This window comes from Triturus cristatus, chromosome 4_2 (assembly GCF_964204655.1).
Source record: "Triturus cristatus chromosome 4_2, aTriCri1.1, whole genome shotgun sequence".
Taxonomy (NCBI): domain Eukaryota; kingdom Metazoa; phylum Chordata; class Amphibia; order Caudata; family Salamandridae; genus Triturus; species Triturus cristatus.
In genome coordinates, this window is record NC_140586.1 from 48618749 (window position 1) to 48643715 (window position 24967).

General features: G+C 46.5%; 1 protein-coding gene across 7 annotated transcripts in view; it reads right to left on the bottom strand.

The window, feature by feature from the left end:
* The window catches only part of KMT2D (lysine methyltransferase 2D), a 1389531-nt gene that overhangs the window by 187823 nt on the left and 1176741 nt on the right, over nt 1–24967 (bottom strand). For all 7 annotated transcript variants that reach the window (XM_085600422.1, XM_085600421.1, XM_085600420.1 and 4 more), the window contains 2 exons: nt 6266–6425; nt 4594–4675 (listed from right to left, as the gene is read on the bottom strand). In XM_085600422.1, coding sequence (XP_085456548.1) covers nt 4594–4675; nt 6266–6425 — 242 coding nt within the window. The remainder of the gene's footprint in view (nt 1–4593; nt 4676–6265; nt 6426–24967) is intronic.

Here is a 24967-nt window from a genome sequence, read left to right on the forward strand (position 1 = left end):
AGAACTTGCACCAGCGTTCCATTGATGGAGGGCAGGAGTGCCTTCAACGTCAAGTGGATGGCTCTCCACACTAGAAGGTTTGTGTGGAGACGCAGACCAGAGACTTCTGATCTCCACTTCACATGGGAGGCCACCACAACCTAGAATCCACCACCTAAACTGTGGTTGAATAAACACCACTGCAGATCTTTAGCAGTTTCTAGAGAGATCTGAACATTGTTGGAGAGATCCCCTTGATGCTGGGCCCACTGAGACTTCAGGTCAAGTCACCTGGCGCCCTTGACCAACAGGATTCAGGAGGCCATCAGTCCCAGAAGCCTCAGAGTCTACTTCATGGAAAACCAGGACAGAAGTTGAAATATCAGGATTATAGCCAGAATGTCCTTGACTCTCCTTTCCGGGAAAGATGCACACAACTATACCCAGAAAGGCCCTGATGAAAGGGAGCGCCTGAGGAGGCGGCTTGTGTGACTTGATAGTGAACCCCAAGGGTGAGGGATAGCTTGCAGTCGTCTGACGGTGAGTGTCGACTGACTGGTGTGAGCGAGTCTTCCGCAGCACTCTCTTGAGGTAGGAGAACACTGGGTTCCCTGACCTCCAAAGATGTGCTGCCACCACCGCTATCGCTTTGGAGAACACCCAAAGGGTACAGATGAGACTAAATGGGAGCACAGCACACAAAATGTTCCTGTCCCACAATGAACCGCAGAAGACACCTGTGGCCCGCAGGACAAGGATGTGAAAATGAGCACCCTGCAGATCCAACACTACAATTTTTCCAGGTTTGAGGGAAGCCAGGACCCAGGCTAAAGTGAATATGTCCTCCCAAAGGAGGGCATTGAGAGGGCACAGGTCTAAAATGGGACAAAGGCTTCTGTCCTTCTTTGGCATCAGGAAGTACCAGGAGTCACACAACCCACTTCTGATGCAGGCACCCTTCTAAATGCCCCTTTGGCCAAGCGGGATTGCACTTCCTGCCACGATGGTCCTCTGTCAGTCATTCCGAGGATCGTGGAAGTTGCAGCAGAGCAACCAGGAAGGGTAGAGCATACCCCTTCAGCACACGTCCAATTGTAAGTCCTGCTAGCCTGGAAAAAAATCATAGGATCCCACTTTCAACAGGGTGGCTGTGCTCGACTAAGGGCATGCTAAAGGAGGTTGGCAGGTTGGGCCACAAAGGAGGTGTGTTGAGGAGAGGGGGAGAATAGAGAGTAGACTGACTAGCACACTGTTCCCGACTGTGGTTGCCACGGCTGGGCCATGAAATGGGCAGGAAACCCTGCTGAGGCAGAAGTAGTTGTCTTTATGAGAAGAACCTGCCAGAGAAGTGTTAAAAAGGTTAGCGTGGTTGGTGGGGGCAGACAAGCCCAAGGAGTGTGTTGTGGCCCCGTTTTCTTTTAAATGCTTCAGGGCAGAATGTGCTTTATCCCCTTTAGGTGAGTCCCATCAAAGGGCATGTCCATAAGGGATGTCTGTACATTGCCGAAAAAACCTGTATAACTCAACCAGGCATGGCGACGGATAGCGAAGATAATGCTAATGGCTCAATCAATGAAATCTGTGGTATATAGGCCACAATGGATAGTAAACTGCAGCATCACAGCCATCTTGTATAGCTTGGATCATTATGGAACCAAGACCTTCTGGGACCCCTGAGATAACTTGAGCAAGTAAGTCTCACAGAGCAAAGGAATAGCAGCCAAAAGGAAGCTGGCATTTACTGACCAGAGTGAAAGAAAATAACCTCTTCCTAAAAGTCTCAACCCTCAGACTCCCTAACCAGAGGCAGCAGTCAGGAAGGCATTCAGGTTTGTCCAGCTGGTGAAAGCTTGCACCACTAAGCCTTCCAGAGAAAGATGGTGAGCAAGAAAGGAAGGGTCGCCGGGGCAGGCAGGGCAATGGGGCTGGACAATCTAGCTATTCACTCAGGTACCAGAACAATGCTTGGCCCACGTCCCTAAAATGTGGCTGGTGAGGACCTCATTAAAGCGCAACAAGGGCTCAGTATTAGCCTGCCTTGGTTGGAGAACTTCAGTTAACACATTAGTTTTGAGCTTCAAGGAGCAGGTCCTCATGCCAGTTCCCCCTACGACAGTTGTACTGTCCAGTTTTCCCACAGTCTGCTACCTTGTGCTGCCTTTCTACCTGCTGCCCTGTTTGTGCCTCCTCTGCTAGGTTTTCTGCTGTTTTGTCTTTTTCTGCCTTCTGTTTTGCCTTTCCTGCTCCTTTTTCTACCGTCGGTTTTGCCTTTCCTGCTTTTTTTTCTGCCCTCCGTTTTGCCTCTTCTACTCGCTTTTCTGCCCGTTTGGCCTTTTCCGCTAATTTTTTCTGCCTTCTGTTTTGCCCTTTTCTGCTCATTTATCTGCCCTCCGTTTTGCATTTCCACTAGTTTTTCTGCTGTTTTGCTTTTTCTGCTTGTTTCTTTCCACTTCCTGCTGCTTCCCCTCCTCCTGCCAACCAGCTCCCCGTCTTCCCCCCAGGACCTCCTTAATGGAGGCCACCTCGCGACCCCGTTTAACAGGTCCCTGTGCCAGCTCCCCAACAACAGTTCTCCTGATCCAATTTGCCCACTGTCTGCTACCCTCTGTCGCCAATCTACCTCCTGCCATCTGTTTGTGCCTCCTCAGCTTGTTTATTGCTTGGTTTCGCCTTTTCTGCCTGCCCTCTGTTTGGCCTTCTCTGCTCATTGTTCTGATCTTGTATTCGCTTTTCTGCTTGCTCGTTTTGTAGCCCTCCGTTTCACCTTTTTCGCTCGTTTTTCTACCCTGTTTTGCCCTCCTCTGCTCTGTTTTGCCTTTTCTGCTCGCTCGTTTTTCTGTCCTCTGTGTTGATTTTTCTGCTCGTTCCTTCCCTCTACCCACCGTTTCCTAAAGACCTGGTTTTTCAACGAAGACCTAGCACCCCAGCACCCAGATACCCCTAGGGTTGACAGTGCCTGCTCTACAAATGCTGATTTATTGAAGGATATGGGGCTGGAGGTGGAGAACCTCTACCACTGTCCACATGACTGCTGAGAAGGCGGCACTTTCCTCAGCAGCGTGGAGGGGATACTAGGCCAGTATCAGGAGAGATGTTGAGGCCACTTGCATCCTGGAGGTCCTCCTACCAATTCATGGTAGGGTTGCTCAAAGCTGGTTTCCTGCATCATACTCAATGTCAGTCTGTCCCGCAGAACTGGGATGCTGAGAGGCTCAGCTGGAGCAGGAAAAGGATACGGCTAGATGGGCACAGTGCGGACTCAGTCAAGCTCAGGACGGTGCCAAATAAGCCGCAGAGCACAATGGGTGGTGCCTTGTCCTCCGGTTTCCACTGAGTCTGTATCGGCGTTTATGTTCCTCGGGACGGCGGGGAAAGTGGCTTCGGAGTCAGCAAAGGAATTGGTAGGTACCCGGTGGTGGGTTCTAAAGTTCCAATGGGTGCCAAGGGTATCCCAGGTGGAGGGCCTTTCGGCTCAGTCTGTCTGTAGGTGCCCCAGTGGGTGTCAGAGCATGGCCTTGCAGAACTCTTGGATCTGCCTCAGAATCAGGTTGTTTTGGGGCAAGTTTCGCAATCGGCTCTGTGATAGACCAACTTCGGTAGAGCAATCGAGAGGCACGATGATGCCCTCCTGCCTTCATAGGAATACAAGAGAGACAGGAATGGGCAGAGTCCCACTTGGATTTCTAAGCTTTTTCTTTAACTTATCCCAAAATGTTATCGTGATGGCAACCGACCTTGGAACTGACTTCTGCACCGGGACAGAGACCAACCTTTGGTCTTGGACTGGCCCCAATATGGGAACTTCCGATGCACCGACGTTCAGTAACAGCAGGCTTTAGAGGCGCGAGTCAACCCCAGGCACCACAGAAAAACCTAATGGGGGCCTGTCATAGACATTTGCTTGCGACAGTCCTTACGAGGTTTTAAACCTGTCATCTTGGAGCTGATATTGTCTCTTTCACACTGGTTTGGTTTAGAATTTGTGGATGGAAAGTAGTCTTGAAGCATTCGGTGGTACGGAAAGGAATTAACAGATGTCAACATGCGGGAGTAGCACCTATATTGTTTGCCACGTCATTTGTGAATCAGAATGACACCAGTGCGGAGCCGCACAGAGCCACCTACCAGCGTGCAGAGGCACTGCCTCAAAGTTTCTGGATCCAATCTGATGCCTGGGGAAATATTGGAAAGGTGAGGAATCTGTGGTCAGAAATCTCTATCAGACACACATTTGCACAAAGCTCAACTGTACCTTTCTTTGACTTAGTTATAATCAGAAACTCTTTCGAGGTACAGAACAGTTAATGATTACCATCAAACAATAAATAATTGGCAAAGGCTGACAGTCATTTCTCATCAAAACGAAAAAGCCAATGCTGACAGCCCAGACCTACCAGTGCTTATTCACTTTCAAGGTTTAAGTAATTAATACTGGCAAATACAGACCAGATACTGGGTTAGGAGAACTAAAAAAAAAGACCATCTACCCAACCCATCTTAGGATACAAAATCTCAAGATTTTTCCACTTTTCACACCTACACATCGGCAAAACAACCAACAGGGCATACACCGCAAATGAAATAGGCATCCCATCAGTTATAAAGATCATGTACCTGACATCCTCCGTTTGGTTGTGTGGTGGAGTAGGTAGTGCTGCCAACAGGTCCAACTTCTTCACTTCAGAGCCACAGATGACTAAAAGGAAAACACATGGAATCAGAAGGAATCTTATATACAGCTCATGGTAGTTTCATTTGCTTTAGAGTGTCAATGCAATGGGAAAACATGAATGCTATTTGAGGACTAGACAACTGTGTAAGCAGATGTCAAAAGATATATGTCTAGAGACCTATAGTTACCAGTTTTATCCTACTGAAACCTGCCACACTCCCACATGAAGTTAGTCTGTGTTACCCTTAATACAACTATTTGCAGCAGAAATGGAGAATAGCTGGTGGGACATGGAAAAGTGGTGAATATTTGGGACACAGCAAAGAATGAAAAAAGATTTTGGTAATGTGGTGCATCTTAAAGACTAAGCAGAACATGGCAGATGGATTATTATAATGTGAACCATCTTATGGACTGAGTACGGGCTAGCTACATCAAAGCTAAGGTGCTGGAGATTGCTGGCTGAGAAAAGATGATGGGTGGGTTGTGCTCATGTGGCCGAGCCTTCAGTACATGCAACAGAAGGGTTTTTACCAAAATAGAAACATTTCTGCATTATCTGTGTAAAGGTAAGCATGAGGAGGCAAAGTGAGGCAGGATGCCAAACTGATCCAGATTGCATATTTCACTTCAGAAGTATAATGCAGAAATGTCTTGAAGAAAGACTTACTGGCAAGGGATGAAAAATACCCTGTGTTAAGTACCCCAGATTTCAAGGTATAAGTACAGGCTCAGCTACTGAAAATGCTGTTTATGAAAATATGCTAGCATTTTTTAAAACTGCAATCAACATAAAATCAGTCCCACAAATGCACTCCGAGGAAGGTGTTGTTGAATAAGAGTATCGAGATACGGATTCACTGGGAGGCAGCTGCAATCATGGATGCATATTCCTCTTGCACAAATCCTATTTTCTTATGCTATCCCCTGCCCACTTGTAGCCTATCTGATCTCCATCCTACTTCAGGAACATCCCCACAGATTCCGGTATCCAGACCTCTATGTAGGAGGCATTTTTCCCCTGCACGTTTGCAATGCCACTCCCTCAAGCAGTACATCCTTTTTCCCTAAATATTTGTATCTGTTCATAAAGATGCATTCTTGCCCTGCATTTTCCTTGGCCATTTAACCAGTATCACAGGTATTTCTGCTCACTCATACTTTGTCTTTTGCCCAGAGGGAGGACTCGCTGCCCTGCATATGCTATGCCTCATATCAAACAATAGAGATTCTTGAACCCTGGGTGCTGTCCTCTACTCACAATTAGGCATTCTTGTCATGTACTTTACATTGCAAGGTTGCATGGTTTTAAGTCCCTTCTCTGTGGACCCTTTTCTAAAGGGCTATCTTCTCATTCACAATGTCATTTCCATAGCACCCATGATCTCTAACAAGATATAGTATTTAATGCTACATGAGAGGCAGACTAGTTCCTTCACCGGTATCCAATGTTCAATCCTGGCAGATGCTTTGTTTGTATTAAGTGAACACCTCTTGCCAAACACACAAGTGCCTTCACCCTACGGATTGCCCTGTTATCAAGTGCACCTGTTCACTCCAGTGAGGCCTCGCTACAGGGCATTGACAGCACATCTCTTCAAAAAAGTCAGTTACCCTTATGACTCTCAGCTTCCCTGGATGCATCAGAATCTGAGTCCTTGTGCCGCTCCCTTAAGTCTTCAGGGGTCACACCATTGACCATTTTCTGCTGTACAGATGGGGGTGGGGTAGGAGGAAGAGAAGATGGGGGTGTTGGAGGATTACTCAGGTTGTTCTATGGTGGGGGGAAAAAGGGGAAAAAACATGAGTTAAGGAGCACTTAAAGATTAAGATACCATAAAACATTTGTTTACTCAAAGTGGAGACTACTGAGCTGCTAGCATTTAAAGCCCCCTCACTCCCTACACATGGGTAGCCAGCATCAGATTGCGAGGTAAACTGCCTTTAATCAGCACATGTATGATTAAGAGATAAATCTGTGAGAAATGTAACCCCACCTGTACACAAAGTACCCACCCTCGTGCAGGCCTTGCCCGTGGTTTCCAAAGCTTTAGTTCTACTTCCCGCCCACATACAAGCCTATGTCACAAATAACCAGAACAGGATTCATTTAGCATTTCATTAGTCTTTATTATCGATCAATTTCATCATAAAAAGACATTACAATGTAAAAATAAGCATTACATACAAGATAAGAGATAAAAACGGTTCCAAAATGACACAGAAGAAATAAGATCATGATTAAACACAACACTGGTATCTAATGATTCCTATTTCTAATAATCCAAGCCCAACCCAGGAATTTGGCCACGGCAACTACGATACATTCACCAGTATCAGAACTTAAAATTTTTAAAGCCTCAAGCCCCAGTCTAGTGCCCAAAGTACGACATATAGGTTTGAGCCATTTAGCCCGGGGGGCTGCATAGGCCGGGCAGACAAAAAATATATGACCCACAGATTCAGCACAGTCTTTACACCAGCGACAGGAGTCACAAACCTCACCCTTCCCTATTTTAGTAAACAGTTTGGTGGGTAGGGTGCCAACCCTCAGTTGATGATAAAGTTTCCTGTCACTGGGCCTGGTAATAATGTTCCAATAGGCTTCTAAGAGTGGGACTTTTTTCTGCACAAGAAACCTGCCTGTCAAAGACTCTGCTGAAACTAGGGATAGTTGTTTCTGAAGTACCATAGACCAGTAAAGGCTTTTAACCCCTTCCCCGCTCATGACGGAACCGCTCCGTCATGAGCCACGGTTGCCGTGTGCTCATGACGGAGCGGATCAGTCATGCCACGACCGTTGGCGGCCGCTCCGCCCACGCGGCGCTGTTTCCCCGCCTGTGCGGGGGGACAGCGCAACTGGGCGGAGTCATGACGGAACCGCTCCGTCATGAGCACAGCTCAACCGTGGCTCATGACGGAGTGGCTCCGTCATGAGCACAGCGCCACCGCGCTGCCCCCCCGCACCCCCCAGCGCTGCGGCGGAATTCCCGCCGCAGCGAAGGGGTTAAAGAGTTTTTTTAGGAGGGAAAGGGTTATTAGCAGGGTCAGTCCAAAGAATTCCCAGGCCCATGGATTCCAATAGCAGACTAACTTGCTTAAACCACAGAATGTTACCGGCGCACAGAATAGAGCGAACATCCAAAAATGCCTTTGCATAGGGGCCTAATTCCGGTACGGTCCATAGTCTCCTCCAAAAAGCCAATGGTTTAAACCTGGCAATATCTTCAAAAGAACAACCACCAAGATCCAGCAGAAGCGGTTTCACTGGACTTGAACAGGGGAGACCCGTAAGGATCCTCAAAGATTTGTATTGTGCCTTGACCAAAGGGGAAAGATCAGCAAAACCCCAGAGTTCTGCGCCATAGAGGATCGCAGAATTAATCCTGGCATTATATATTTTAATAGCAGGACCTTTCATTTTCATCTGGGACTGTTTCTGTTCTTTAACCAAGCACCCAGAAAGCTGGGCAAATTTGAGTGATAGGACATCTATTTGTAGCCTCCAATTCAACTTGTTTTCGAAAACAACCCCCAGATAAGTCATAACGTTGGCACGTTCAAGTAAATCATTATTCATAGTAACATGACCTTTCACACTTTTCCCTTTGTTAAAGACCATGTACTTAGTTTTTGAGACGTTAACTAGCAGGTCGAAGTCGGAACAAAAGTTGGCAAATACGTTCAAAGCCGCCTGTAACCCAGACTGAGTCTGGGATAGTAGTAGGGTGTCGTCGGCAAACATGAGTAGTGGGATTTTTATACCACCCAGCGTGGGGGCGTCAGTGGCTGTAGATGAAAAGTACTGCACAACTCTATTAATGAATAACAGAAAAAGAGTAGGCGCAAGGACGCACCCTTGCCTAACACCCCTATTAACTTTGAATCTATCGGTGACCTGCCCTTGATTTCCCCATCGTACTTGTGCAAAGTTATTGTCATGCAACCTAATGACAATGTTCAAAAGGTCAGCGGGCATCCCTAACTCCGCTAGAGCCCCCCAAAGTTTAGTCCTATTGACTAAGTCAAAGGATGACCGGAGGTCAACAAAAGCGGCGTACAAAGTACCGCCACAAAGATAGACCATTTTCCAGACGATCAGTTGGAACTTGAACGCCTGATCGATGGTACTAGTACAGGGTCTAAACCCGGCCTGCAGAGGCGAGATGATATCCTCCTGCTCAATCCATGACTGAATTCTTGCCAGGAACATCCTGGCAATAATTTTTTGAACGGAATCAATTAAACTAATCGGGCGGTAATTCCCCGGGCACGAGCGATCACCCTTCTTAAAGATGGGCAGTATCTCGGCGCCCTTCCAGGATTCAGGGATGACAGCCCCTTTGGCTATAGCAGTTGCCATGAATGCAATATAGAAAGAAAAAAACAGGAGCAAACCAGTTAACCCAGTTGAGACCGGGTAGATATGATATCAAAAAACAATGTCTCAACTAGAACATCATGAAAAGGGACTATTAAACATGAGAATTAATCAAAAACAACAAAAGGGGACAAGGGAGACCAAAGAAATATGAAAATTGTTATTTGTAATTAGAGGCACAGTAGGTATGTCCAATTTACAGTAACCATAACAATCATATGTGCACTGGTAGTGAAGTGAAAAAGTGAACGGCGCAGTGACATAAGTGTTTAAAATGACAACGCGGAACGGCGAGAGAACAATTGAATCCAATCAAAAGGGTCGAACAGAAGTCACATAGAAATTTGCACTTATAACAATATTAATCCGGTCTTGATTGGCCCTTTGAAAAGCCGCAATTAGCGTTGGCAGGTCGACGGCGTTTCAACCTCCTTTCGTTGAGGTCATCATCAGGACTATGGCTACGAAGGTTTTTTTAAAAAATATACCTCTGTGCAAAAAGGGGAGAAGAAAGAAAGATTTATAGGACCCACAGAATTGAATTAAAGGTAGTGAAAAAGAAAGGATAAAGGGAAAGCGAAATTACCTGTTTCACAGAAAGAACGGGGATGATTTCTTAATGACAGGGAAGTAACAGGACGATGAGAAAACTTGGGTACGTTGGAGATCTAATCTAAAAAGAAAGGAACAATTGGGAAACTGTGGACAAGAGTAGACCCCAATTAAATGGGACGGGGCATAGTACAGCTTATATAGGGCACCCAATTACTATGGTCAAATTTAAAAAGATCCGCGGGGACAGAATCTATACCCGGTGCCTTGCCACTAGGAACCTTGGTTAAAGCCATCTCGACCTCTTTACAATCGAATGTGAGATTCTGAAAGATGGACATGTCCTGTAAAATGGGAGAAGCAGTCTCTTCAACCAAATTAGTATCCGAGAACTGGCACTCAAAATGCGACACCCAGGATTCGGGGAGAACATGGTTTGAGGGAACCTGCGAACTCGGAGAGTTGCCCCACTTCACAATATGCCAAAACAGTCAAATTTCTTTGTTTACTAGCGACCAAAAGGTCATTCCAGTGTTCGTTGTCCCAATCTTGTTTGGCCGAGACTTTAGCCTTGCTGTAGTCTTTCCTGGCTAATCTGATATTGGCCTGATTTTTGGATTTGATGGCAGATTTCAGTTTGCCATAAGACTCACGGCATGCTTTGTTATACCAAGGATTTTGCTTTGGTAAGAACGATTTCTTAACCTTACAGGGTTTAGAAAAAAGAGCCTTGAGGCCTAAAAATAGATTTTCGTGGATGTGAGTAGACTCGCCAACAACAGCCTCTTGGCTCTGGAGAGAATGAAGGGCTTCCAACGCACATGAAACTTTCGAGCTAATTTCGGTGAGTACTGCACTATCGATAGCAACCTTTTCCCAGCGCACTCTCCGTTGATTATTAGTTAGGAGGGCGTCAGCAGTAACTATCTTGGATGGTTCACTTCTACGAGCTGGGCAAAACAGAAAACTCAAAACTAAAGGATTGTGGTCGCTCTCGGGGCGATCTAAAATCACCATATCATTTAAAGTGGACCAAAACTCCACTTTAATTAGGGCATAATCGATTCCACTACAATGACGACCATCGGCAAAGGTATCCTTGCCATTTTTGTCAGAGAGGGTCTGTCCGTTGGCTGCCCTAAAACCACGCCCCATACACAAGCTCATCCACTGAATAGCAGATTCAGTCCACCTCTTGATGGGGGGGAAGGTCAAGAGGTGGAATATTCCAATTTGCGTCCACTTCCAGTGTAAGTGAGTCCCAAGCAGTGTACAAAGGTTCGAAACAGCAATTTAGATCACCCACTATTATCACATTTGTGCAGGGGTTGACTGTTTCCAAGAACCCGTCTAATTGTAAAAAAGTATTAGTACCTCGCCCGCCTGGTAGGCCCCTATTATATACATTTATAATCAAGATATCAGGATCATCATTAAGTTGCAACAAGATGATCAAAATGTCGGGGCTATCAATGGCCAGTTCGGTGAGACTATACTTAAGGGTTTGCCTCACCCATATACAGAGACCACCCGAAGGACGGCCCCTTATCCCACTAGAGGCCCCTTTATAAAAATTAACATAACCAGAAAAGTAAATCGGATCCACAGCCCACGTTTCCTGAAAGACCAGGATGTCGAGTTTATTTGCCCAGGCAGACCACTCCTCCATTACAATTTTGCTTCTTAGACCGGCAATGTTCCACGAGGCCAATGTAAGAAGGGGGGAAATAGTTGTAACAGCTGACAAATGGGCAGGTAAAGAACCCTGTGCGGCAGAATGGTTTACAGTGATGCCAGGTTCCAAACACTCGTGCTCGTTGGGACAAGGATCTGTGTGTGAAATTAATGATCTATCATTATGCAACATACGAGTACGAGGTACCATCTCGGTTTCAATGGGTGTGGGGTTAACAAGATTTGGGCCCTGGGGATTATCTAAACACTCTGATGCTGGTAGAAAGGAATGAAAATTGCTAGGGGGCACAATGAGAGAAACACGTGCAGTGTTGGAATATGTGTCACCCATACCCTGGTGTACCACCCTGGGCCCGCTACAACTTACGGTCCCCGAACTAGCAGAACATCCAGGGCCAATAGCGATTTTACTCACACAACCCAAATTAGTAGACTTAGTTGACAGTCAATCAACCCCTTCCATACTACTCAACGGGGCAAAGTGATTGGACAATGGGAGATGGAAATCCAATCTGGATGGACAGCGAAAGCCCCTGGTGACCCTTTCCCAACCAGTAGACACATCGCAACGTGTGTCGCGAAAGTCAAAAGAAAAGAAATAGGACAGATCCAAGGTGTATATTCCAGTAACGCTCGAGGTATTAGGATGGGAACCTATATGACTCACCACTCTAGGGCCCCGAAAGTTAATGATTATGCAATCTCCCTCCACTTTCTTTACTTTTATACCCAACCAACTCACCCTACGTACAGACAAAATTTCCGCACTTAGTCTAGGTGGCAAGGGCCTATTTCCATTTAGCCAGTGAATCACCTTATTCTTCAACTCGCTGTGGGACTCAATCTTTACCTGAGGGAGCCTTGGAACACCAGCCAATATAACAGTATAGGGTAGGGACTCAGGAGGAAGATTAATGCATGGAAGTTTTAAAAATGGACCTTCACCCTGGGAAGGAGTCTGCCCTGTTGTATTGTTGCTCTTATTGATAACAACATTACTAGCTGGTTTATTGGACATAACAGCGCCAACAGGCGTATGAGTAACTTCCACGACATGATCTTTGTGGGCAGGTGGGTAGGAAGATACACTAGCCGGGGAAGTGGGACCATTAGAAACAATCCCTGTTTTGACAGCTAAGCCAGAAGGTGGTAAAATCTAAGAACCTGACGGAGTCGCTAAGGTTTTCTCCAAAAGAGTCGTGTTTGTGAGCACAATACTCTCCAGTTTCCCAATGGAAGTGGAGAGTTGCTTGACTCTCTCGTATAGCGGTAAGAAAAAAGATTTAAGCAATTGATCCAGGGACTCAGAAAAGCCGGTAGGCAGAGAGTTGACATTAGGCATAATAGGGGAGGGCTGGCTGGGCATAAGACTCCCAACAACGGGAGGGGTACTACGGGACATATGGGATTGGGAATCGTTACATGGGTTGGCAGGTTTAAACGACTTGGGCACTTTGGCACGTCTGCCCTTGGATAGCACTCCCACACGTTTTCTTTTCCCATTGGTAGACTGGGGCCTGCTACCCATACTCGAAATAACTTTACGTGGCTGCTCAATAAGAGGCAAAGAGGGAATAACACTAGAATTTACAGATGAGCGACTGGGTTCTAAAATGTTTATAGTATCAGGAATAATTTCCAAAGTGCTATGTGTTGTTGTGTCCAACATCCCTTGCACAGTACTAGGCAGCAGATCAGAAACGGGTTGAGGCTGCCTGCATTCAGGAGAAACGGCTGCCATGATGTTACCAAGAGACGATCTCTTTGCAGATATTTCTAAGGACAGTCTTTTTTCTGTTAAAATGATCTCGTGTTCAAGGACACGGACTGCTCTAGTAATGAAATTATCGAGAGTCCCTGATACGCAGCCCCCTGTACTGACCTGCACAATCTTCCTTCCAGACCTTAAGGAAGTCATCTTCGTACGTGACAAGCGTACAATAAGCGCAGCCAGTGGCAATAACAAAGGTCCTTCGGATACAATATATTACAGATACCAATAGTCACTTTGGGTTTATGAACATTAATGAAACGTAACAACTAATGCACACAACTAATAAGGGACATGGGTACGACAAGAACTCACAACTATACAGGCACTTGTACCACACAGAGAGTGCCGAGGTTAGATGGGTGGCCCGTCCCGTCCACTACTGGCCACGAACGGCCACAAACGGTCCCGCCCTTGTCCCGGGCTTCTCCCGGGCTGCGACCCGCGCTGCGTGTAGAGTCACCTGGGGTTAGTCCTGGGGATGGGCGGAGTCACGGCAGAAGAGGCTGCAGCTGAGGTCCGAAGGGCTGCTGGTCCTCGCAGTCCGTAGCGCTCACAATCCCCCTGAAGCAGCAAGTGGCGGTAAGAGCTGTTATCAGTGTCCTGAGGAGGGGCGGAGTCACGGCGGAAGAGGCTGCAGCTGAGGTCCGAAGGGCTGCTGGTCCTCGCAGTCCGTAGCGCTCACAATCCCCTGAAGCAGCAAGTGGCGGTAAGAGTCCTGCGTGTGGCGCCCGCGAAGCGGGGGCCACGAGCTGTTATCAGTGTCCTGAGGAGGGGCGGAGTCACGGCGGGAGAGGCTGCAGCTGAGGTCCGAAGGGCTGCTGGTCCTCGCAGTCCATAGCGCTCACAATCCCCCTCCGCGACAGTGGCAGGATGCAGCTGCGGTCCGGAATCAGTCATTGGTTGATGCGTGTCAGGATTCATAAGTGGGCAAAATAAAGGAAGAGTACTCAGGTGTACTGCTTCAAGAATCACTAAAGTGAACAAGAAAAGTTTACTTATATAGCAGACTGTTGGAGCCTGCCTCGCTGTAGATTCACATGCTATGCACCCGTGTCATTTAGTGTTGGGTCTAGAATATTACAAGTGGTTTTTCATCAAAATGTGCGTTATGGTTGTGTGCAACTTTTGATTAAACCTCCTGAAATCCATAATGCACAAGGAAGCATTTTACCTAAGAAAACAGCTCTCCTCCACCATACACCCAAATAGAAGATGAGTGTTGCATCAAAATCTACATTACTATAAGCTGCCAAACGAGTATGTCAGGCCGTGCTTGCCTTCGGTAGGATATATAGTAGATCATACACTGATCATAGACTGTAAAGTTATTTGATTCCCTTTCTTAAGTGGTTACTTGCAGGAAATAAAAACTTGTTTAACGAATGTTGGTTAAACTCGAGCTGCTTTCCTTGCCTTTATATCCATATAATAATGTCACACAAACGTATGGAGCAGGCTTGTTTACAGTTTACAATCCTCCTTGTAAACCCCATTCAAGGTAGGTTAGGAAAAAAGTCTACATGCAGTTGCTGAGTCTTTCGTAGCATAAAAGCGTTTGTTCAACAAAGTAGATGACAGCTTCTTACAGCAAGAAAATGTACAGATCTTTCAGCAAATGTTTAGGATTTTGTGAAAAAAGATGGCAGCTCAATTGACTGATCTATATGAAAAACAACCTTTGGCAAGAAACAAGTGGGAGTGCTTAAGACTACTGTCCCCGTTTATCCGAAAATATGGTTCCACCGTCTGTAAATGATGTAACTTACAAACTCTTCATAAGGAAGGCATTACAACCAAGACAACTACATTTCAAGAACAGAAATGAAATAAACATTGGCTAAAAAGGTGGACCCATGAGGCAAGTAAGGATAAATTTTAAGTCACAAGCTTGTTACAGGATCACTCAGTAATATTCTTTTACCTCCCCCTACCTCTTCAAGGCCTTTACGACTGATTTTTAAAAAGGAATGGAACTCTCCATTTTGCAAGTAAGCAGCTACTGCTGCCAGAAATAGGTATATAGAGGTATGTGCTGCACCTGATGTTTTCAAGTATAAAAGAGTTTATCTTCCCTTGGGTTGGTTCAGATTAAATGAGGATGAATTTGCAAACAGGTGCTGTAGAACTTTGTCCCACTTGTGCTTCCTTGTTCATTCGTAGGTTCACACAGTAATGTTTTGCGAATGTGTGTGGGGATGCCTATGTTGCTGCTGCGCAGATATTGTTACTAGGTACGTTTGCTAGGCACGCCATCGTTGCACCCTTTCTTGATGAGGCATGTCGGCAGTGTCATTCCTGCCCCTGAATAGCATGTTTGTATGGTTTCTACTATCAATCTTGAAATTGTTCCTTTTGTTACCGCAGATCCTTTGGTTGCTTTTGCGATGGATACAAACAACTAGTTTCCTTTGCAAAACTCTTGTTTCTTTCAGATAGCAAAGTAAGGCTCCCCTAACATCCAAGGTGTGTAAGGTCCTTTACATTTGCGGGTTCTTGAAGATCACTGTTAGCAGTATGCTTTGATTAACATGAAAGCTGCTTAAATTGGGGGTTGGTCCTGAGAATCACCTTGTCCTTCTGTATTTGCAGGTACGACTCCTGCATTGTTTGTGCTTGCAGTTCAGTCACTCTCCCCAGAGAAGTGATAGCACATAGGAATGCTGTTTTTAGTGCGAGTGACTCGAGCTCCGTTTTGAGCATTGGTTCAAACGGTTTTATCATTAATTTGCGTAAAGACTGTTTATGTTCCACATTGGTGCTGGGACTGATCTTGGTGGAGCGATCCTTTTGGATTCTTCTAGAAATCTCTTCACTACTGGTGAGGTGAAGAAGCTGTCACATAAGGAGCCTTTGGTGTAGGCTACTATAGCTGCTATGTGTACCTTTATGGATGAGTAGGTTAGTCCGCTATCTAAAAGGTGAGTGAGCTATGTTACAGTTTCTAGTCTTGTATTTGTCTCTCAATTCTCTTTGCATTTGTGCATCAGTGGATGCAACTTTTCCACTTTCCTGCATAGCACTTTTTTTTGTAGTTGGTTTATTTGCTTCCTTAAGGATTTCCATGGCCCTGGGCAGTAACTGCAGGTGTCCAAACTTTATGTATTCAGGAAGCATGCTGCTATACTGAGTGTTGCTGCTACGGGTGATACACTCTACCCTTTTCAATTGTTAGCAGGTCCTGCTCTGCCTTGATAGTGATTATTTGTCCCCTGAACATCACCAGTACATCCGAGAACTAGGTCTGTCTGGCCCATTCAGGGGGTATGAGTATAAGGTTTGTCCCTGGTTGTCTTGCTTTCTACCCTACTTTATGTATTAGTGTAATCAGTGAAGAAGCGCAAGCAAATCTCCCTACCAGTTTGGTGACAAGGCATTTCCCTCTGACTGGTGGTGTGGAAACCTGGAGGAGAAGTGCTGGCATTCTGCTGTTTCAAACAGATCCATTGACTGGTTTCCCCAGACCCGGAATATCTTTTCCAGAGTTTCTTGTTTCAGCTCCCATTCATGTGAGCTGCTTTCTTGTCTGCTTAGTCAGTCCGCCTCCGTGTTTTGTTTTCCTGGTAGGTGGACAGTGTAGAGACTGATCTTTTTGATATTGCCCATTCCCACATTTCTTGGGCTAGTTTGCTCAGGGTGTAACATTTTGTGCCTCCCTGTTTGTTCAGGTCGAACATGGTTGTTGTGTTGTTCGTTTGTATTAACCCGGTTCGTTCGACCTGCGATTTGTGCTTGGAAGGCTTTCAGAGCTAGGAACACTTAATTTCCAGGAAGTTGATGTGTTTTAACGCCTCTGTAATGTTGCTTTATCTTTGTACTTTCAGTTTTCCTGTGTGCGCACCCCAAACCTTGTGGGATGCATCTGTTGTGGTAGTCACTTTTGGGAGTTGGTGTCTTGAATGGTCTCCCTAAAGGTTGCATGTTTTGATTGCAACCGTTGTATTTCCTTTTGAATTTTTGCTGTGACAACCACTAGATGCTACCAACTCCTGGAGGCTTGTGATCATTTGTTGTGGATTCATTCTTGGAAAGGTAACAGAGTCCATGTATGAGCTCTTTGTTGCTTCTATAAGTCTGAGTCGTTTATCCTTGGAGGCCCGGACTGCCGTGGATGCCCTCCTCATGGAACAAGAGATGAAATCCCTACTGTAGGACTTACCCCAAGGGAAAGTCCCAGGAACGGACGGCCTACCGGCAGAATTTCATACCCACTTTGCCCAATCCTTAGTGCCATGACTGACAAACTTGTATGATGCGGTCTTCACCGCTGGCTCTTTGCATCCGAACCTCACTAAAGCGCCACATTGCTGAAACCGCACAAAGACCCCACAGACGTAGCTATCTACCGTCCCTTATCCCTCTTGAATACAGACTATAAAATCTTGACTAAACTACTTGCCGGTCGACTACTACCAGAATTGGCCAGCATAATTCATGAAGATCAAGTGGGATTTGTGCTAAATGGTAACGCCTCACCTAATCTCCGTAGATTATGGCATACTAAAACGAACCAGCTGCTTTATTCCCTGACACAGTGTGTATTGCTCTTGATCTGGAGAAAGCAGTTGATTCCTTACATAAAGGTTATATGCACAGAGTGCTTCGCTTATTCGGGATAGGTCAGTCTTGGCAGAAATGGATACATATCCTCTATTCCACTCCATCAGCAAGGGTGAAAACTGGGAAATGCATCTCAGCCTCATGGCTAGTTAGGAAAGTCACCCAACAAGGTTGTTCGTTCTCACCCTTGTTATTTTCTATGGCTATGGAGCTGCTAGCAGCTCTGTTATAGCTCTTAAGAAGATACTGGGGATATCGAGACACACGCAGTATCCTTATACGCCGATGATTTACTCATATGCATCCATGATGCAAATATAGACTTGTCTTCTATCACTCCGGTACTGGTCAAATTTGCAACTCTCTGGCCTTAAAGTAAACTGGGCCAAATCCTGCATAGTCTCTTTACAACAGAGCTGCAGGCTTCTCCTTCAGATGCACATGAACCCAAGACTGAAGCACAAATTGATTTGATTTTGGTACCTAGGGATCAACATTTATCATTGTCAGGGCCACTGGAATTATGTGGCAGAGGAGGGCCAATTATGTGACAGGTTTGAGTATATTATGCGGCAAGAAAAAGCAAATTATGCACAATAAAACTGCACCTTTTGTAGTAGTATTACTTCATTATTTAGACATTTTTAAACATGGTAACGATATCAGGGAATTAGTTCCACCTCATTAGTACCAGTTTAACATCCAAATATAGCAATAACCAACAGAAAGGTGAGCAGTCCAGTTTTGCAAAGGACCTTCCAGCACACAGCAACCCTTATAGCTGCATTTTTGGTAACTTTTGAACCGTTTGAGCTAGAAGGATTACGTTACTCACTCTATAAGCATCTGTTCTTGGCATCTAGTGCTGTAGATTCAGATGCTTTGCACAAGTCTGCCATCTAGTGTTGGGCTCGGATATTTATAAATATTTTTCTTTATCTTGGTAATTCTGTACATGGTCATCAACTCCATTTCCAGATTGTTTTGCAGTAGATAGGTGAGAGTGGAGTATTAATATGTATCAGTAATGTGATTCCCATGCAGTAATATGATGCAAGTATGTAAAGTGTATAAATTGCAACCTACACAGGATTTTTGGGGATGAGGGATGGTGCATGTGAATCTACAGCACTACATGCCAAGAACAGATGCTTACAGGGTAAGCAACAATCCGTTCGAGGCATGTGTGCTATAGATACACATGCTTTGCATAGATTGTAAAGCAGTCCCTCTCCCTAGACAGTGGTTAACCTGTGGGGGTTGCAGTTGTTTGAAAAAGAGTTCTTAGTACAGCTTGGCCAACATTGGCATGTTAACGTGCAAAGAAATCCACACAATAATGCTTTGTGAATGTGTGTGACGTGAACCATGGTGCTGCTTTGCAAATATCATCAATAGTAATGTTCCCTCAAAAAGCCATAATCACTCCTTCTTTCCTAACGGAGTGAACTTTAGGTGGAACAGGTAAAAGCCTTTAAGCTTTAGCATAGCAAGTCTGGATGCATTTGACTATCCATGTTGAAATTCCAGATTTAGAAATGTAATTTCGTATGTGAGGAGGTGTGAAGGCAATACATAATTGTTTTGTCTTTCTGAATGTTTTGGTTCTGTCAATATAATACATTAGAGCTCTTATAACATCTAAAGTATGTAAATCTCTCTCTGCAACTGAATCTGGTTGCAGAGAGGAAACAGGTAAATTTACTGAGTAATTAATATGAAAATTGGAAAAAAAACCTTTGGAAGGAATTTAAGGTTTGTTCTAAGTACTACCTTGTCCCTATGAAGTTGAAAGAAAAGTTCCTCAAGGGTTAGTGCCTGAATTTCACAGACTCTTCTAAGTGAACTGATAGCGATTAAAAAGGCGAGATTCTAAAGTAAATATAGCAATTAGAAAGAGTGGAGTAGTTCAACTGGAGGCCCCATAAGTCTTGTTAGTACAATGTTTAAATTCCATGCTGGTGCAGGTGGTAGTTCCCCCATAAAAGCTTTATGTAAGAAGGCGGCTCTGTATATACTGTTCCCAAATAGGTACAGTGTGCACAGAGTCCACAGTCCCCCAGAGGTTTGGCAGAGGTTAAGTTAGATATAACCTTACTCTCTAAAGTGGTAGCTTGGTCGAGCAGTAAGGCAGTGTAAAGTATTTGTTGCACACACTCAGTCAGCAAATGGTCTCACACACTCAAGAACTGAACTCTAGGCCAATGGTTTGTTATAAAAAATATATGGTTTTATTTTAGAACCAATAGGTATCAAAATATACTTTCTCAGAATGAGATGCTTTAGATAAATACTCTCAATAGGCAATAGACTTTTGAATGCAATAGATACAGTTGTTGCAATGGGCAACACAATTTCAAACGCAATTATACATTTAGTTCAATGGGAATTTCTAGTTAAATGCAATTGATTACTTTTTGGATTACTTTTCTTACCACAGAACTGGATCCTAGATTCAGTCCTGGGACATCTCCTGTAAACAGTTGAGTAAAAACGTTTTGGTTACAGTTATGATTTTTAAGGAATATTATTGTATTTTAAAAGTTGACCCTCAGAAACTTTTTCACATACAATCACCAATGTTATCCTATGGGAGGAAATTCACATAGCAGGTAAGTAGGGGTATCGTTACTTTTTCTAACTTAATGTTGGATCCTGGATCCAGCACTGGTGCATCTCCTGTTAACAGTTGGAAGAAAGCTTTTTTGTTATACAGGCGATTTTTAAGGAATATTTGTAAGTTTCAAAAATCGACACAGAGGAATTTCTGGCAAAAACCAGGCAATGTTATCCTATGGAGGAAAATCAAGTTAGCGGTAAGTACGGTTGTAATTACTTTGCAGGGTCAGTGCTGGGCACCAAGATCCAGCAATGGGATCTCTCCTGATAGCAGGTGAGTAAATTCGTTTTCGTTGATCGGCTGATTTTTAGTGAATATTTTAAAGTTTCAAAACTCGACACTTAGAAGAATTTCCAAGTGAAACCAGTCAATGTTACCCTATGGAAGAAAAGTGAGTTAGCGGCGTTTGGGTAAGTACTCGACTGGCAGAGTTCAGGTTCTGGGCATAGACTCCGGGGTCTCCCAGGGTCAGGTAGGTACAGTTGTTACACCCTTAGCGGCACAGGGGCAGCCGGGTGCAGAGAGTGTTAGGCCCAATGTTATCCCATGGGAGGCAGGGGGCCCTTGGTTGGTGGCTGCTGGCTAGCAGGCCACGCGACTGTGGGAGCTGGGCTCCTGGTCACTTACTCAGGGCAAGTGGGGAAGTAGATTAGGATAGAGGTTGCACTCTGGCAGCTGGGTGCAGGTTGCTTTTGAGCCGTCGGACGCTCAATGGATTTCAATGGAGAAGCTCAGTGGCGAACAAAGGCTGCAAGCTCGGGGACGAAGATTCTTCAGGTGCGACCACCACTTCGAGAGGTAAGTTGGGAAGTTGTAGGATAAGTAGGCACCCAGGAGCTGGGCAGAGGGGGCCGCAGGGCGACGGAGTGTCTTTTCGTGTCGGGAAATCTTACCCTCAGCTGGTCGCGGTTGGAGGGGTCCCTGGTTCTGAGGCTGCAGGCGTCGTCAGGAGCGTCGAGGTGAGTCCTTGGGTGCTGGATTCGGGGCACAGCCGCCGGGGGGACGTCCTCATGGTCTTTTTCCACTCCGGCACAGGCCAGGCTTGGAGGGTGCAGAGTGTGCAGGAGTCGTGGTTCCTGGCTGATGCCAGTGGTCAGTTACTTGCTTTGAGCAGTACCACTGCTCGTGGGAGTCCCAGTTGGTTAGAGTCACAAGGCAGTCAGGTCTTCCGGGGTTTTTGAGGTTGCTGACCACTGGAGACGCCGGGGTTTAGCAGGAGCAGGTTCGAAGGTCGACAGGTCTGTAGGGCTGGGGCCAAATCAGTTGGTGTCTTCCGCTTGTTAGCAGCTGCACGGCAGGTCTTCTTGTTTCTTGATCTTCTTGCTTGTTTCGAAATCTGGATCTGAGGAACGAAGGTCCAGGGTGCCCCTAAATACTAAATTTAGGGGCATTACAGGTCGTTAAAGGGCAGGGACTAATGGGTCCCTTCCCTGGGGTGGGTACACCCCCTATCCTGCCACTCTCCTGTGGGAGGGGGGCAGTAGCCTAGTCCTGATTGGGCAGGGCTTCCCATCTTCAAGATGGCGAGAGCCCAGAGATGTGCTTCACCTCCCTCGCCTCCCCCACCTGAGGGGTGGAGTTGGCAGAGGCTGGCACACCCCCTTTCCTCCATTGGGGTTTCCCGCCAGAGTGGGGGTCAGAACCGGTAGGGGTCAGTTGCCGAGTACAGCAAGTGGCCTAGAGAAGCTCACAAAGGCGGCATGCCTTTGAAGCTTCCCCTGCCCATCCTGGGGGAGGAGACCTAGCACTTCGCCCAAGATGTGCATTGTTGCAGGCCCAGGAGAGCGGATGGCTCTCTACCCAGGGGTCCAGCAACATGTCTGCTGTGCGGCATTCTAGGCAGCCCCTCAGACAGGACGTCGATTGTAGGTTAGATTCAGGGGGCAACTCTAAGTTGCCCTCTGTTGTGCATCTTACATTAAATCCCACACTGGCATCATTGCGGGTTTAATGTGCTGAGAAGTTTGATACCAAAATTCTCAGTCTTCAGTGTAGCCATCATGGTGCTGTGGAGTTCGTGTTAACAACCTCCAAGCACCATATACTCTTAATGGCAGCACTGCACTTACAGTGTCCAGGAATGGGCCTGGGTACTGTGGGGGCACAGGGCCAATGCACCTGTACCCACACCACTGGCATAGGGCACCGAGCTAGAGGAGTGACCGAGGTATGCCAGGGCAGTCTGTGTTGTGTGCATGGCACACAGGGATGTGTGCCATGTCGAATCGGTTTAGTTCTGCACCAAGACACTCAGCCTGCAAAGGCTGTGTGTGTGTGTGTGTGTCAGGGTACAGGGCCTCTAAGGGTGGCACAATAAGTGCTGCAGCCCTTAGGGGGCTCCTCTGGTCACAAGGCCCTGGGTACCTAGGGTACCATTTACCAGGGGCTGACATGTCGCCAGAGATGCCAATTGGGTTTAGGCTTCAACACAGTTTTAGGGAAGGAACACAGGCCCTGGGCACCTGATTGGCAGGAGCCCAGGGCACCCTCAGTCAAAGTACATTCAGCAAATCAGCAAAAAGTGGGGGCATACCATGCAAGAAAGATGGCACTTTCTCACACTTTGACAACAGGTATTATGAATAATGACAAGTGTTGTGTATTTTGCAAAATAGGTAGCAATAGCCTCAAGGTGTAATCGCACTAGGCCAATACAGTGGTTTTCAAAAGCAATAATTTTTTTTTAAAACCTTTATTTTGGTAAATGCACAATACACAGCGTCTGCCTACAACCCCTCGGGGCCGGCCGCTATGACATATCAGAAAAGGATAAAAGAAAAAGAAAAAAAAAGAAAGACCAATTGGGCAAAGCGCCGTTGAAGCAATCTCTGAGCGAAAAGTACCGTGTAGAACATAGAACAATAATGTCAGGATAAGAAAAGGTTTAATTTTATGATTTTGTCGAGTACAATGTAGTAAACTACAAAAAGAATCAAAGCTGATCACTGACCAGGAGAGACATCACCGTTCACGGGGCACCCAGAAGGAGGCGTTATATAGGAGGGCATTTGTAAGGAAAAGGGTGGCCACCATCCAGGAACTAAGAGCAAAACACTATACCACAGGATGATAGAACACAATAAACTCTCTACTAACACTGAACCCCGACCCCGAAGAAACAAAGAAACATAAAAGAGAAAGAAACCGAAGAAGAAGAGAGGAAGAAAGAGAAAGAGGGCCATAGAGACAAAGAAAGGACATAGAACACATCCCATCCCCCCACCCTGCATACCAGCGGAAGGCCACGGCCCATCCCCCCCCCCAATAGGCATGCCTGTCGCCCCGAAAGAACCCCAAGTGAGAAAGAGAGTCTGGAGAGTGGGAAAGAACATCCCAGTCTCCGACTCCCAGAGAAGGCAGGAGGAGAAAATTTTATATACTCCCGGTCACCACCAGCCCCATAAGCATCCCCCACCCTGAATATCATCAGCACAACTGAAGTAGCAAGCAAAGCAGCAGGTGGGGAGACTCCATTCCAAATGCGCGAATAAATCAGCTAATTAGCAGTCCCATCCTAGTCCCCGCCCGCCAATACGTACAGCAAACTAAAGGAAATCGCCCAGCCCTGGCCCGATCCTAAGCGGCCCCACAGATCCACCCCCGCAATCAACAATAGCAAATTACACGCATGCGGCACATCAAATACAGAGACAAATATTCTAGTCCGGGTCATGCCAGGCGGTCAGGCAGGATCATCAAGGGAGGCAACATCAGCCCTGGCCAGAACGCTGAAACCCCACCAAGCATGGCCACCGCTGGGAGTGTACCTCAGGCAGAACAAAGGAGCAAGATGGCCGCACCCGGCATAGAAGACGCAGAGGAAGAGGAAGCGAGAGTTCCCAATCATGGACCATCACCACATCGATAGTGACCAACACAGTTTTCCCCACAGAACGACACACACTCCGGCGATGTTGAGGAAGCCGTGGCAACACTTGCAGAGGCAGAGTCTCAGCTTGTAAAGTGGAAGGGAGCTTTGTATCTGCAACTTTGTCATTAAAGGAACACTCAACACTGTAGCCAGGGAGAGGACGTTCCACAGTATCCCCCTGTCGCCACACTGTATCCGCATCGGAGGGAATGAGAGGCATTGGGGGGTCAGACAACCGCATTAGTTCCCTGGATGGCATAGCGACATCGATCTTCCGCTCCAGTTCTCGAGCTTTTTGCCACCATGTCGCCCTCAAGTCTGCCAGGGCTAGAAGGATATCACCATAGGTCAGGTCTGCTCCCCGCGTCAGCATGTCAGCAGTATGCAAAGGCGCCACCGGGACACCCTCCAGCTCGACAGTAGGCAGGGCAGCTTGCGTCAGGGATACGGAGGCTGCCGTCTTTCCGGCGAGGTAGACCGGCACCGCCACCATTTTTGCAGTCAGCCCACATCGGAGGGGTGAGGGCGACTCCATAGGACGGAGGGATAGCATTTAAGGCAAGAAGAGATACTACTCGCTATACGGGGCTCACACGATGTGAGAGCCCACGGCTGTATAGCAATGCGGGTGGTGGGCGCTCTAAAATGGATACCGCTCTGACCGCTGGTAGCATGACAAAGGAAGGCTCGCCAGCCCGGACCCAATCATACAGGAATTCTCTCCGTCGCGAAGAAGGCTCCGCCAAGCCGCCCACTCCACAACCGGTCACATTTCCCCAGGCGCCGGTCCGGCCCCAAGTCGTCTCACCGTGCGTGATAAGCGGTGTCCGGCGGCGGTGGTCAGGCCAGAGTGCGTGGGCAAAGTC